This window comes from Anolis sagrei, chromosome 2 (assembly GCF_037176765.1).
Source record: "Anolis sagrei isolate rAnoSag1 chromosome 2, rAnoSag1.mat, whole genome shotgun sequence".
NCBI lineage: Eukaryota > Metazoa > Chordata > Lepidosauria > Squamata > Dactyloidae > Anolis > Anolis sagrei.
In genome coordinates, this window is record NC_090022.1 from 147,540,551 (window position 1) to 147,555,913 (window position 15,363).

Genomic DNA, 15,363 nt, shown 5'->3' on the forward strand with positions numbered 1-15,363 from the left:
TACCTCACCTAAACCTTTGTTGGTCGCATCCAAACACTCTTTAATTTTCATAATCCCCTCACAATGAACTGGGAGACAAGGTGAAGTTACTCAATGGATGCATGTCAGAGCTCCCAGGGCCATTTACTTCCATTGATAAGATCGGGGCGATCTGTGGGAAAGATCTGGCACACATGCCTCAAGCCAGCTTCACCTATATCATCCCTAGCCATCCATTGTGTACATTGGAGCAATTGGAGCCATACAATTGATGTAATCATGGACTCAATACCTGATATCACACCACATCCCTTTCAGATCATGCTCCTCTCAGAAGTGGACAATTAAACAGAACGACACTTCAAATGCTTCAATGACAGTTTATTGAATTTTCTGCCACTATAAAGAGCCAACCAGTGTTGACGTCAGATGGAGTCCTGAACCACTCAGAACCCGAATCCTAAGCCAGACAGTTTTTCAACCAATCAGGAGCTGGCATGGGTTTCCTGAATATCTGTCAAATGAAAACAAAGTGTTCTGTGCTCACAATTGCAGTATGTCAGTACTTTGGAGTGCTTTCTTCGCAGACATATTTTTTGGCCATTGAGAATAAACCTCTGGTTTTGACTTATACCCATTTCTGTCTGATTTGGCTTCTGCATTCGAATAATGTCTGCAGCAGTAGACAATTAGGACAACAATTTCTCTGTGCCTTGGGGACATTTCATAATTGCGCAGGCTTCTCACAAATGTAGTTGCATGGATACGTGCAGTAGACGTCATTCCATTGTCCATTCATCCAGAGATGTGCACAGTCCTCACCATCACTATTGTCGTTGGGTTCTCCTTCTCCCCAATAGCTGTGGTTGAAGCAAAATACTTTTAGAAAAAAAATCAGCATATCCAGACTTTAACAAACTTGCTCTCTATTGCTTTGGTCTAAAACCCTGTGATAATGTTGCGGCTGAAAACAGGGATCAGGGATGTTGTTGAATTGAACTGAAGGAAGGAGTGTTTGTAAGAGTTTTCTGTTGTGTGATGGATTTCAACTAGCTTTGTTCTGCTGCAAAGTACACAAAGGCTCTTTGTTTATCTGAGAATGTAGTATAAATCCTTGTTATGAGCTCTGTTCTGATTGAATATCAACTCCCACAAGCACCCCCTTTCCCCAAAGCTGCAAGGTATAGGGTAAGCTAAAAGTCACAAATAGGTTTTAACTTTTAGTAACTCTTTTATTTTGGTTTTTCATTTACAGTACCATAGCATACTATGCATATGTAGGAAATAAATTTACATTACTTCTTGTAACTTGAATATTGTATTTTTTTTTATTTTAATTGTTCATCAGACCCCTTTGTAACTTTTGGCCCAGTATGCAGTCATATTAAGGGAAAGATTAACTGAGTTGTTGTAGGGTTTTCGGGCTGTATGGCCATGTTCTAGAAGCATTCTCTCCTGATGTTTCACCTGTATCTATGGCAGGCATTCTGAGGGGTTGTTACCTCACAAACTCTGAGGATCCCTGCCATAGATGCAGGTGAAACGTCAGAAGAGAATGCTTCTAGAACATGGCCATACAGCCCAAAAACCTTACAATAATCCAGTGATCCCAGCCATGAAAGCCTTTGACAATACATTGAAAGATTAACTCTTCCTATATTTTTCTGATCTGGATTATGGTAGTTGTGAATGACCCGGTGAAACAAAAAGCAAGGGTATCTAAGGTCAGGAACTAGAGATGTGCTAAGGATAGTACGTAATTGATACTTTATGATACAGTTTTTGATAAAATGATATTTGGAAGACCTTTATGTTGGTTCTACACTGGCATATAGCTTCGTTCAAATTATAATGCAATTCAATGCAATTAAAATTGTTTGATATAGTATAACATAGACCATATAATACAGTTCAAATTGTATTATGTGGCAGTGTAGAAACAGCCTTAGTTACAGTTATCTGTTTGAATCTTTGTTGGATAGATGCACAGCATAACATCCCAACTATTTAGAGTTTTTAGAACTACTGGTAAAAATATAAGAAATCCAGTATAGTGTAATGGTTTGAGCATTGAATTACAACATTGGAAACCAGTATTCAAATCTCCACTCAGTCATGAGTGGCAGAGGAAGATAAAGGGTGAACAAATCATGCCGAGAAAGGCTTGCCTTAGGGTTGCCATAAGATGGAAACAACTTGAAGGCACCAAACAACAAAATGTAAGAAGGCAGTCAGGGTGGCATCATGGTTTGGATATTAGACTAGAACTCTGAGAGACTAGAGTTCAACTCCTTGTTCAGCTATGGAAACTCACTGGGTGGTGATAAAATCCTCGCAACAAATCCTGCTAAGGCAACCCTATGATAGTTTTGCCATAAGTTGTAAACAATTTGAAGGAGCAGCAAAACAACAAAATGAAAGTATTCAAATGAAAGGACAATATATCCTCCTCTAATTCTTTCAGACACATTTGAAAGAGCTGATAGATGCTCAGTGCTTACGTGAAGCCATTTTGACTGTCACTTCCATCCATCCATTTCCACTCTCCTTCAAAATTCCTGTCACTGAGTCCTATCCAGTAACGTTGGTTGTTGGTCCGGCTATGGAGGAAATTCTGTAAAAGTGAACAACACTTGTCAAATACAGCTGATTGTGTATCGTTTTTCATAAAAGGTGAAAGGCAATTGCTAGACAATTGCAATCCTGTTCTTTGGGGGCTATACAGGAGATAAAGTCAGGGCGATTAATCTCCCTACCCTCTAGAATGGATTCATAAAATGTATAATCTCGATGGAAGAAAATGTAGGTGAACTTTTTAAATATGGCATCTTGCTTGTTAGGCAATGGGTGTGTTTGTTTTATTCTCTTTCTGTCAAAACATTTATAGTTTTGGGTGGTTGGGCCTGGGTTTGTGTGCTTTAGCACCCAGTAGCAACAATTGATCTTTGAGGTTTTTGCAGGACAACTGGATTGAGGGATATGTTTGATATATCTTCTACTCTTTGCTTTTTGTTCATAGGGCTACCCTGGCTGGTTCTTCTGGGAGCTTACTCTGCTTTGACAAGTTTCGCCTATACGCCAATGAACGTTTGTAGATTCTATTGTGCCGGGACAATTTGTTTATACTTAGCTATTTTCTGTTGCACAATGACTAGAATGTTGGCATAGACAAGGTTATATCTATTTCCACGCATGATAGTTGCCACCTAATAGTTGCACCCCCATTTATGGGATGGCAAAATTGGTATCTGCCTTGGCAAGTGAATAAAGGGTGCTACTCACTTGTACTCCTGCTGCTTTGGAGCTATGAAGATTCACTTAGGTGGCAGCCAACTGAATCTTCACTTCCTTGCATGCCCCCCCTCTTTCCTTGAAGCTCTGGGGCTTTACTCACCTGCCAGTCCAGTGAAGCCCTTTAGCTAGAATTATTATTATTATTATTATTATTATTATTATTATTATTATTAACTTTATTTGTACCCCGCTAGCATCTCCCGGAGAATTAATTTTCACCGCATAATAGTCACACCCCCTTTTGCTGAAAGAATGCAACTATTATGCGATGAAATATGGTAGACTTATATCCAGGAGAGCATTCACACTACATGTTTATAGCATGACTAGCCATCCCCTGCCACGCATTACTGTGACCCAGTCTGTGTATATGTATTTTGTGTGTGTATGTATGTGTATATGTATATATATGTGGCTCTGTGCATGCATTATAATGTATTTACTTTTTGGCTGTTTAAGTCTCTTCCACCGTGTTTTTCTGTGTTTTTATGAGTGATAGTCACTCACTGGTCTGATAGGTGTAATAAATTTGGTGTCAATTTGTCCAGTGGTTTTGAGTTATGTTAATCCCACAAACGAACATTACATTTTTATTTATATAGATAATAATGCCACTGCTATGGCAACATCCTATGGAATCTTGAGATTAGCAGTTGAGGGAGGAGCATCTGGAACCTTAAACCAGGGGATTCATTCAGTGCCTCTGGCCAGACTAGAGATTCCACGCGCCAATAGGATGTCTTCACAGCCACTCTTCTCTTCTCCTTACCTGTTCAGCCATACTCTTTATGATGACAAGTCGTGAATGTTTCTCCTCACATTTTCTGTTGGCTCGCATCCAGGTAGCTTTCTCCGGGGAGAAATAGTAGCACTTTCCATTGAATTGCACCCATTGTGTGCTGCTAGAATCACACAAAGCCACTACATTGAAAAAAGTGATAATAAAACCTCAGAGCTTTGAAAGTCACTTTACAGATACATGGAAGAGAACAGAAAGATTATATTTCAAGTATAACCTGTGTCAATGAGGTTCTAAATGCTTTAAAGGCACCTTTCTGAAGCCAAAAATTTCCCCTCTGCAGAGCTAGCTCTGAGACATCATTGAGAAGAGTCATGGAACCAGGAGTAGCCTCCAGCCACAGTAAGGGCTTGTTTTCTCCTTTTTAAATGGTGAAATGGGGTCCAGGGAGGGCAGAGTGCTGGATGGCCGTGCCTACAACAGTTCAGCACAGGTGGGTGTCTGGCCGGTCCCTTGCTGAAAAGGCAGGGATTTGGCCCTCTGTGTAGGCAGACAAAGTGCAGGGAACCGGAGATTTAAATTCCAGTTACCTGTGCTTTTTCTGCAGTGTAAAAGGGCCCAAAGTCTGATGGGATCTGTAGCTCAATATAGGCATGGGCAATCCATGGTTCTAAATGCTTCTAAAGTACTTACAAAACTAGGGCTGTTGTTGTTTTGCTTCTAAAGTGTTGCTAAAGTTCTGATGGTGGAAATTTCAGAAATCTAACAAAACTTTCAAAATTTCATTATAAATGGGAGTTCCTAACTGGTTCTGTCATAAAAATTGCCAATAACGAAATAATAATGAAATTTTGAAAGTTTTGTTAGAGTTCTGAGATTTTCATCACCAGAACTTTAGCAACACTAAAGAAGCAAAGCACCAGCTTTAGTAAGTAACTAGGATGTCTACTCCTGCCCCTCAGAGAGCATAAACAGAACTGATAGGTGATTTTATTTTGTTTTGCTTATTTATATCCCGCTTTTTTTCTCCATACAGAGACTCGAAGTGGCTCACAACTAAAAGCATTTCAGTACAACTTAAAATATGCAAATATACAAATATGTTCTGAACATGTCCACTGTGCGCAGCAACTGGTTGTTGGTTGTTTATATTGGTTGTTTATGTTTTTAAGATGTTCTGTATGACTTTTGTTTAAATTTATTGTAATGCAATGTATTTTTATTGTGCTATATTTTAACTCTGTTTGGCTTGGCTTGTTCCCCATGTAAGCGACTCCGAGTTCCTTCGGGGATGATGATAATAATAATAATAATAATCTAGGTTAAAACCATTTATATCAGTGTTTCTCAAACTTCCTAATGCCACAACCCCTTAATACAGTTCCCCATGTTGTGGTGACCCCCAAACATAAAATAATTTTTGTTGCTGTAAATTTTGCCACTGTTATAAATTTTAATGCAAAGATCTGATGTATTCACTGGACCAAATTTGGCACAAATATCCAATACACACAAATTTGAATACTGGTGGAGTTGGGGGGGGGGGGGTTGATTTTGTCATTTGGGAGTTGTAGTTGCTGGGATTTATAGTTCACCTACAATCAAGGAGCATTCTGAACTCCACCAATGATGGAACTGAACCAAACTTAGCACTCAGAACTTCAATGACCAACAGAAAAAAAACTGGAAGGATTTGGAAGGGTTTGGTAGGCGTTGACCTTGAGTTTGGGAGTTGTAATTCATCTACATCCGGAGAGCACTGTGGACTCAAACAATTATGGATCAGGACCAAACTTGGCACGAATACTCAATATGCCCAAATGTGAACACTGGTGGAGGTCGGGGAAAATAGATCCTGACATTTGGTAGTTGTAGTTCCTGGGATGTATAGTTCACCTACAATCAAAGAGCATTCTGAACCCCACCAGTGATAGAATTGGGCCAAACTTCCTACACAGAAACCCCATGAACAACAGAAAATATTGTTTTTTCTGATGGTCTTTGGCGACCCCTCTGACATCCCCTTGCGACTCCTCCAGGGGTCCCGACCCCCAGGTTGAGAAACACTGATTTATACACTTTTAACTATTTTAATTGTGCAAAGGCCCTCCTGGCCACCACAAATACCTGGGCCTCTAGGTTCAGCACTGAGTCCAGGAGGGTCTCCAGACTGCGAACCTGTGTCTTCAGGGGGACTAAATGCCTCAGGAATTTAGTCTCCAAGAGAAAGTATATGAGTTTTTAAAACATTATATAGTTATACTACACTGCTTCCATTCAAATTGCTATGGCTGTATCTGAAGGAATCCGGGGTCCATAGGCATCACACCTGAGCTTCCAGGCTAACTGAGGGTCCTTCTAGACAGGCCAAAAATCTAAGAGGATTTGGGTTTTTAAATCCCACTCTTGGGATGAAGCTGGCCTACACTTACACCACAATATCAATAAACATATGTAAAACATACATTATAATTAGCTATTTCATTACAGTAATGAAATAGCTAATTATAATGTATGTTTTACATATGTTTATTGATATTGTGGTGTAAGTGTGGGCCAGCTGATGGGTAGCCTGAGCTGGGGCGTTGCCATAGCAACATAGCCTCTAGGCAGAAGCAAAAGTGGGCGGAGCTAACTGCCACTAATGGAGAGAGAGAGAGAGAGAGAGAGACCTTCTGTGGTGAGGAAGCCAAAGAGGAAAGTTGGTTTTGGTGTGTTGGGAAACCGAACCAAGGGATTTAAGTCTTCAGCCTGTGTGTTTAGAGAGTCAGTTGGACCTGTTTGAATTAGCAATTAGCTCGTGAGCTAAGGGAAAAACAACACCCAGTAGTATCTATAGCTGGAGGGAGAACAAGGCAAGCCAGTGCCTTGAATTGTCAGCTAAGAAAAGAAAGATACTTTGCAGTGAAATAAGTTTAAAACCAGTCTGGTGGAAGCAAAAGCCATACTGAGAGTTATATTGAAAACCGTTACTAGTATTTGTGTTAAATAAAGTCAACACAAATATATTTAAAGGAATACAGAATAACCATCAAACTTTGTACACCTGTGAATCCTTGAATAAATATTTCCTTGATCAGTTCTTTATAATTAAGACTCATGTCCATTTATTGAGAAGAAGATTTACCTCAGAAGAAGGCAGCTGAAGATATTGGGAGAAAGGATTCTGGTTGGGGGAATGAGTTACTCCTTTTAAAAAGAAGTGCCTCAAGTAAAAACATTTTAAAAGTCAAGCCTTAGCAACACGCACCACCACTACCTTAGTCTCCTCATATATATGTCATTTGTTCATCTTTTACATCTGGTTTAAACCCAGTGCTTTTGAAGAGGTGGTGCCCAGATACTCACCTCTGCTGAACTGAGATCAGCAGAGGTGGGCGTTGGCAGTGCCAGGCTTTCCCTCCCTGCCCTCTATTTCCCCCTGCACTGACCAGGAGAAGACTCCATTCTTTCAAGACCGGGAAACTTCCTCTCTCCTCCCCCTCCAAAGCAAAAGGAGGGCTTTGGTAGGGTAGAGGTGGCTTCTCCCCCAAGGCCCCCCTGTTGGTCCTTTCAGGGAGGAAGAAGAGGCAAAGGCTCAAGGTCTGTATGGAAGGCTTCCTCCAGTAAGTTGAGAGGAAATGGGGAGGGGGCAGGAGGGAGTCTAGACGGGGGGAGGGAAGGAAAACACATGTATTCCATGCTTGAAGGTTTACACAGGCATGGAAAGGCATGTGCTTCTCAGGAGGAACCGAGTTTAAAGGGCTGCTTTGAAACACGTGTTTTCTGGCATTTAACCCAATTCCTCTTGATTCCTCTCACATTTTGGATAAATGTTGTTTAGCCACCCCACTTTTAACCCAATTTAACCCGGTTTATAATGCATGTGTAGAAGGGTCTTGAGAGTCAGGGAGAGTCAGTGAATAAGCAATAGCTCACTTCCATTATCCTGTTGAGGCATTGGTTTGATTTCCGATTTGTTCAAATGTGCAGCAGGTGGTGGCACTGAAAAGTAAAAAGGAGAGAAGGTGATGGGAGTGTGTGTAATACCAGAATTTTAGTGCTGAAATTAAAATGATATTTCTCAACATTGCCAGATACTGTCAAATGCTTTATATAGAGAGTTATTACATGTTGTTTCTCAAATATTGCCAGACATTGACCATTAAAGGTCTGTTCATTTATTGCACTTACATAAAAGATGATTTTGATGGTGGTGGAGGTAATGGGAAAAGGGACATGTGTTATGCTACATATCCTATGGTGGAATCAGAGAATGAGCTTTGGAGATGTTGGGTGCTTCCACACTGGGGAAAAACCCATGATGAAGGGGGTTTAAAAAACCCACGTCGGTGTGAGGTTTTGCCCCCACACCCCCTCCCAAAACCTGGCTTTCCTGGTGGAGTGTCCAGCCATCCCACCCACCCCCAAAAGCCTTAAAATAAAATAAAAAACTTACCATGCTGCCATTATGCTGGTCTGGTAGTCCTTCTGGTGCATAGAAATTATGTGCCAGGAGGCGTGTGAGGGGTGGGGGGAGCAATTTTGCTCTTGTGCATCGTTTATACATGGCAGGAGGATTGCCGGTGGCCTGGTGAGTTTTTTATTTTAAGGATTTTTTTGGGGGGGGGGGAGCCATCTCACTGCTCCAAGCTTTGGAAGCCCAAAGAAGTGACATGGCAATAGAGACTGATCCCCATGTAGGCCTGGAGCTACGTATGGGTCAGTCCCCACAGGGCCAGTACCCCATTAGACCAGCAGGGTGATGATATTTTGATCCTGATTGTAGTTGAAAAGATGTGTACCAATGCTTGGTCATAAAGGATTATTTTGATTACGTTGAATATAAGGATCGCTGTATAATTTTATTTTCCATAGAATTTGGAAAAGCGAAGTTTGGTTTAATGCAGCAGCTTTGTGATGTTCAGAATCAGTTTCTGGTGTATGTTATACATGAAATAAGCTGTCTGTTCATTTAACCCTCTTATATTTCCAAAGGTTGTGGTAGGTCTCTACTGAGCTCATTCTCACATTGTAATACCATATACTCCAGGCAAAAGCCTCAGCAGAGTTAGTGGAAATACTTATACTCATCGCTGTTTTGAAGCTGCTCAAGCAACTTGGTGACTTTTAAAGGCAATTCCAGACAGTGTGAAAATGCGAGTTTAAAAAATAGGGCAAAAAGAAAAAAAGATATGGAAAAAGTATTTTCCATGGAAAATACTGCTATAATGTTGAATTCCTGTAGCTCATTGCCTCTTTTTAAAAATACTATCACGTCCTTTTACAAATGAGGCATGAAAGGAGCTCAAAAGCCTCTTGGAAGTGCACTTTAATATAAAGGATATGCTCTCTATACATATTTGTTTTAAAGGTAATGATGGTATTTTTAGTGCTGCTGTTGCCATAAAAGCTAATGGAAGCATTCTAATGTGAGCATTCATAAAAAAACAAAAGCCAACACTGACTTTTTTAATGAACAGGATTACAAATTACCTAACTCAGGCATCACGGGGTACCTAAGCTAGTATTAACAATACATGTGAATGTTTGTTTGTAAGTATCTATGCTTTGTTTGTATTTTTCATGATGGCCCCCACTTCCAGAGAGCACTGTAAGTCCCACCAACAATGGATCTGGACCACACATACCCAACATGGCCAACTTTAAATACTAGTGGGGTTTAGAAGGGATTGACCTACAATTCTGGAAGTTATAGTTCACCCACAATCAAAGAGCACTGTGAAACAAATCAACAATGGATCTTGACCAAACTTGGCACACATACCCAACATGCCCAACTTTGAGTACTGGTGGGATTTGGAGTAAACTGACCTTGAACACAGCCAACAATAGATCTTGACCAAACTTGGCACACATAACCAACATGACTAATAGAAAGTATTGGAGGAGTGTGGGAGAGACACCCACATCCAGACAGCATTCTGAACCCAACCCTCATTTTTTTCCATGTAGATGGTGAAGAAATTTAGATTCAAAGTAATGTAATTACCCTTGGAAGCCACAATCCCAAACAATATGATAATCAGCAGATAAGCAATTGCCAGCAGTATATAAATCAGGTAGGAAGGTTTCCATTTCCACTGAGGCATGTATTGGCCTACCAAAAAAAAAAAAATAGGTAAGAAAAAATAGAATCTTGTGCAGAAAGTATCTTCAGCGAAGTAGTACAAGGAGTGTTTAATACAGTAAGATCTCTGTAACCATTATCTACACTCACTTACCTAGAACCAGGAAAAAAGGATCTCTCTAGGAATTTGCTAGATCCTGCAGGCGATTCCATGGTATGCTTAACTTTCAGGGGAAGCATACCATGGAATTGCCTGCAGATCAAGCTACCCTGGAGGACCTAGAAAATGTCTAGAGGGGATAGCTCTGTATAACTTTCTTTGTCCTCAAGGATAATTCTAAGATATGCTGGGACTAGAATCAGGTAATTTAATGAGTTATATTCATGATTTCAGGTACCATAACCATAGTCTGGCTGAGAACGTGCTCTCCTCAGATACAGGAATTTTACTGTATAATTTTATTGCAACCTGGTAGTAGACAGAAAATGGGGCTTTCTTGCCCAGGTGTGTATGAAACTACTACGACGATGATGTACATTGAAGACCTTATTTGGTAGCATTAGAAAATTATATTGCAAGAGTAGACATTGGGAGACATTGTTTATTTCCTAAGTTGGCCATTGATAGTATACCATGTGTTGAATATGGTTATTTTGTGCCTTCAAGTTGTTTCCAACTTATTGTGAGTCTAAAGTGACCCTATGACAGAGTTTTCTTCATAACATTTGTTCAAAACGAGGTTGCCTTTGACTTCCTCTGAGAGAGCATGACTTGCCCAAAGTCATCCAGTGGGTTTCCAGGGCCAAGCATGGATTTGAACCCCAGTCTCTCAAAGTCCTAGTTCCATGTACCTCAAGCTCTGGTTCTTCAGATGTTTTAAACATCAGCTCCCAGAATCTTTAATTATTCACCAAAACAGCAGAGGCTTCTGTGAGTTAGTCAAAAACTCTTGGAAGACTAGATTTTGGGAATCACTGTTCTAGTCCTACAGTCAAACCCTACAACACAGTAACTTGAAAATCATTTTTAGTGTGATCTTCAAATCAGAATAACTTTTTTTTTGGTCGTGTCAAGACCGACTTGAGAAACTGCAAGTCGCTTTTGTTGTGAGAGAATTGGCTGTCTGCAAGGACGTTGTTTTATCATCCTTGTGGAAGGCTTCTCTCATGTCCCCCCATGAGGAGCTGGAGCTGATAGTTTAAAAAGCATAAAAACATAATCCACAATACATATATCAATAAACAATCCAATACATCTCTTGACTAAAAACGTGATCCAGTTTCGTCGTCCAAATTGCCAGTCCTTCAGTCATTACACTTATTGCACTGGGTTAACCGAACGCCTGCTCGAACATCCAGGTTTTTAGTCTTTTCCGGAATACCATCAATGAGGGGGCTGATCTTACCTCCATGGGAAGGGCGTTCCAAAGCCGCGGGGCCACCACAGAAAAGGCCCTGTCTCTCGTCCCCGCCAGCCGCACCTGTGAAGCAGGCGGGATAGAGAGCAGGGCCCCCCCAGAAGATCTTAGGGTCCTGGTGGGCTGATAGGCCGAGATACGTTCGGATAGGTAAGTTGGGCCAGAACCGTTTAGGGCTTTAAAGGCCAACGCCAGCACTTTGAATTGAGCCCGGTAACAGATCGGCAGCCAGTGGAGCTGGTGCAGCAGAGGAGTTGTATGCTCCCTGCGCTCCGCTCCTGTTAGTATCATGGCTGCCGAGTGTTGGACTAATTGGAGCTTCCGGGCCGTCTTCAAAGGCAACCCCACAAAACGTCCTGAAATGCAGACAAGGAAACAAAAACAAACAAAAAACACGCCCACACAGTGATTGATTACCTTATTTCTTCTTGTTAAGGCAAAAAGAAATTGTGAACATTTGTTACACATTCCTAAGATATCATAATATATTTAAAAGGGTCTTTCAAGCAATCTGTAAAACCACAGGGTGAGGATTACTTCCTCTCAGCTCTGCAAAAATGACGCAATGGGTTAAACCATTCTGCCAGCAGGATTGCTGACCAACAGGTCAGCGGTTCAAATCTGGGGACATAGGAAAAGCTTTCTACAAGGATGGTAAAACATCAAACATCAGGGCATCCCCTGGGCAACGTCCTTCCAGACGGCCAATTTTCTCACACCAGAAGTGATTTGTAGTTTCTCAAGTCATTCCTGATATGAAAAAAAGCTCTGTGGCAAGTGAATGAAATTCTGATTGTGTTATCAATTCTATTTCTTCCTTCAATGCTTCAATTAGCCTCTTATAAATTTATCTGTTGTTTCTCAGCTTAACAATGTCAGATACTTTACTATTTCTTTTAAAAATTACTCCAGTTGCCAAACTTTTATGTGAACTGAGGAGAAGCAAAGTTTTCTTGGTGAGCAATCAAACAATAAATTGCACAATTAGTGTTGGCTTCAAAGTTGCAGACCGATTTTTTTTCCATTCCCAGTCCTACATCTCAGGGGTGTAGCTAAGGTGGGAACGGGGTGGTGAAGGCACTGCCCCCCCCCCAATAAGAGTTCTGCTTTCCCCAGGGAATTTTCTTCTAGTCTCCACATTTCTAGGATTGCAGTGACTTAAATCTTTAATTGAAGCTTTAGAAATACAGATTAGACTATCAAAGAAAATTGGCAGACAAGGTGACCAGAAGAATGTGTTGATAGCCTTGGCGTGAACGATTTTCAGTGTCTCACTCTCTGAAATGCTAGAAATTTGGAGACTGGCAGAACGTTTTATGGCAGAGAGGACAGAATTCATATTGGGAGGATAAAGCCCCCTCCCCATACTGACACTCATGCCCATTTGGGAAAGTTTTGGATTCAATTCAGAGCTGCACCTTTGTTTAAAATGCAAATACACCATATATTTGTCTTCAAAAATCAAGCTGATTCTATGGCAAGTATTTACCTAACATGCTGGGTGCCATAGCTGTTTCATTCTCTTCCTCGTTGTCATCCTGCTGCCTTTCATAAGCCCCGACTCGACCCATCATGTTCTTGTGCCTAAAGGTCTCCTCTTTAACAGGCTTATATCATGTTCCCAGATTTGAGGAACTGAATGAAATATGATGCATGGGTCTGTTTTCCCCTGCTGTTTCTTAGGAAAGCCACCCTTCAGAGAAAACAGAAGTTGCATCACATTGCCTGGGAATAGCAGTTTATTTTCTTTTTGCTAGTTGTCATTATGTCCATATATCACTATTCCCTTTCAACCTGGTGAGTCAAGTTTTTTTCAGTGGAATCTACAATGGAGCCCCTTTTATTTCTTCTGTGCCATGCTAAAACACCCCAAACCTAATGGGTCTGTCTCTTTAAAAATCCATCACAGTGTTCAGTTTTATTTTGCAATTTTCGGAGACTAATTAAGTCAAAGGTTGACATTTATAAAAGTCACTTTAGTTTCCAACCAGTACAGTATGTTGCATTTTTCTCTGTTTGAATGACCTATACTCTCAGGCTTGATTTTACTTCCTCACACTCAAGTTTTCTTCTTAATTTCTTAACTTTGTGAGTTTGTTATCTTTTGTTTGTGATTGGAAGCATCCACATCCACAGAGCTTAACAGGTTATGTGCTAGGAGAGAGGATGCCAAGTCTCTCACATCTCAATGTCTGACAGCCACAGAGATATTGTGAGGTAGGGCTTTGTGATGTCATGGGCTTTCCAGCTCATAGCAGAAACAGATGGGTCTCAACTTTAAAGGGATATGGATGGGTCGCAATTTTAAAGGGCTAGAACTAAAGGTATGAAGCTTTAAGGAAAAACAAAGGGAAGGGCTCAGCGGGGAAAACTTGTCTTTCTATGGGATAGCACCCCTCTTCTCAACATTTTGAGCTCAGAATGTTTCGTAGAAATTCAGCAAACATGTCAGACAGGTACAAAAATGCCCCTTCTCATTATATTTTGGAGACAGTAATTTGAATAGACGTAAAGACCCAATATTGCTTTGGAAGGTATATAAACACTACTCATTTCTGACTCCCAAAAGAAATTTTCTCAATTGAAAATTCTCTCCTCATTTAACTTTTGTATCGGGGCTCTGATTAGTTATTATTGAGATTCGTATAAACAGTTAAGCAGATACTATAAACAGGGTCACCTTGAGATTTTTTTCTTGCCTGAAGCAGAGCAAAAAATGGCACTCCTAGAGATTAACCGGTTACACAGATTCCTAGACCAATAGAATTAAATTATTTTCTGAGACACAGATCTCACAAGCACCTCTTCCCACTCCCTGGCAGTCAGACTATAATCATAATAAAGTTGGTTTTCTGCATCCATGGGTTCTAAATCTACAGATTCAACTGCCTGCATCTTGAAAATAATAAACTAAATCCAAAAGGCAAATCCTGATTTAGGCATTTTAAGGAAGACTATACTATACCATTGTATATAATGAGATCTGAGCATCTAAGGATTTGGATTTCTTTAAGTCTTGCAGGTTATGATGAGTCCTGGAACCAAACCCCAGTAGATACAAAAGGCCTACAGTAAATAGCTAATAATTGGCTGTTCTTTGTGATATGTTCACAAATTGTTACCTGGGGTACCTGTACCAGGCTACACTGTGAGGGTTGATAGAGTCTAATAGCTGAGCTAGGTATAGGAAGATATAAAGGTTTCTCAGCCCTCACCATGGCCACATAATTGCAATATGCAGGGGGACTCTATCACTCAAATGCCATGATAGTAGAATAGGTGCTGTTTGAGGGCAGAAGGGTGATGGTTGCTCGTTCATTTATGCTTTACTAAAGAAATGAAAATCTAAGAAGAAACGGGGTTGGCATTAATAATGAGGAGAGATGTTGCAAGAGCAGACAAAGGATAAAATGCAAGTATGACCAAACAATATCAACAAGACTTCAAGGAAAGCCCATCAATATTACCATCATCCAAGTTGATGCTGCAACTACAGAGGAAAAGAAGATAACTTTGAAAGATTCCTTGTTCAGAAAGACATTGATCATACACCAGGACAAGACTTCTTGTAATACCAAAGAAGGAAATAGATCAAAATGAGAGACTGTAGGAAAATTTAGCATGACAGTATAGAGAGAGCTTGTTCTATGTTCCAGGCGACGGTGGTAGGTGATCCACCTTTAGAATCTAAAGATTTTAGAGCATATTTTATAGAGATTTTTTGCATGGTGTTTTTGCTAAAGGAGAGAGCTTGCTGAAGACATTCTTCTTGCTAAGTTCTTGTGGGTTTTTTCGGGCTATATGGCCATGTTCTAGAGGCATTTCTCCTGACGTTTCATCTGCATCTATGGCAAGCATCCTCA

At 40.5% G+C, this 15,363-nt stretch overlaps 1 protein-coding gene across 1 annotated transcript; it reads right to left on the reverse strand.

Annotated features, from left to right (window-relative positions):
- Positions 1 to 345: 345 nt before the first annotated feature.
- On the reverse strand, positions 346 to 13,734 carry LOC132766590 (hepatic lectin-like). The gene is made up of 6 exons (XM_060760931.2): positions 12,990 to 13,734; positions 10,005 to 10,112; positions 7,931 to 7,996; positions 4,043 to 4,194; positions 2,481 to 2,593; positions 346 to 839 (listed from the first exon to the last, which is right to left on the reverse strand). Exons 1-6 carry the CDS (start codon positions 13,072 to 13,074, stop codon positions 704 to 706), a joined length of 660 nt encoding a protein of 219 aa, XP_060616914.2. The 5' UTR covers positions 13,075 to 13,734; the 3' UTR covers positions 346 to 703.
- Positions 13,735 to 15,363: the final 1,629 nt, after the last annotated feature.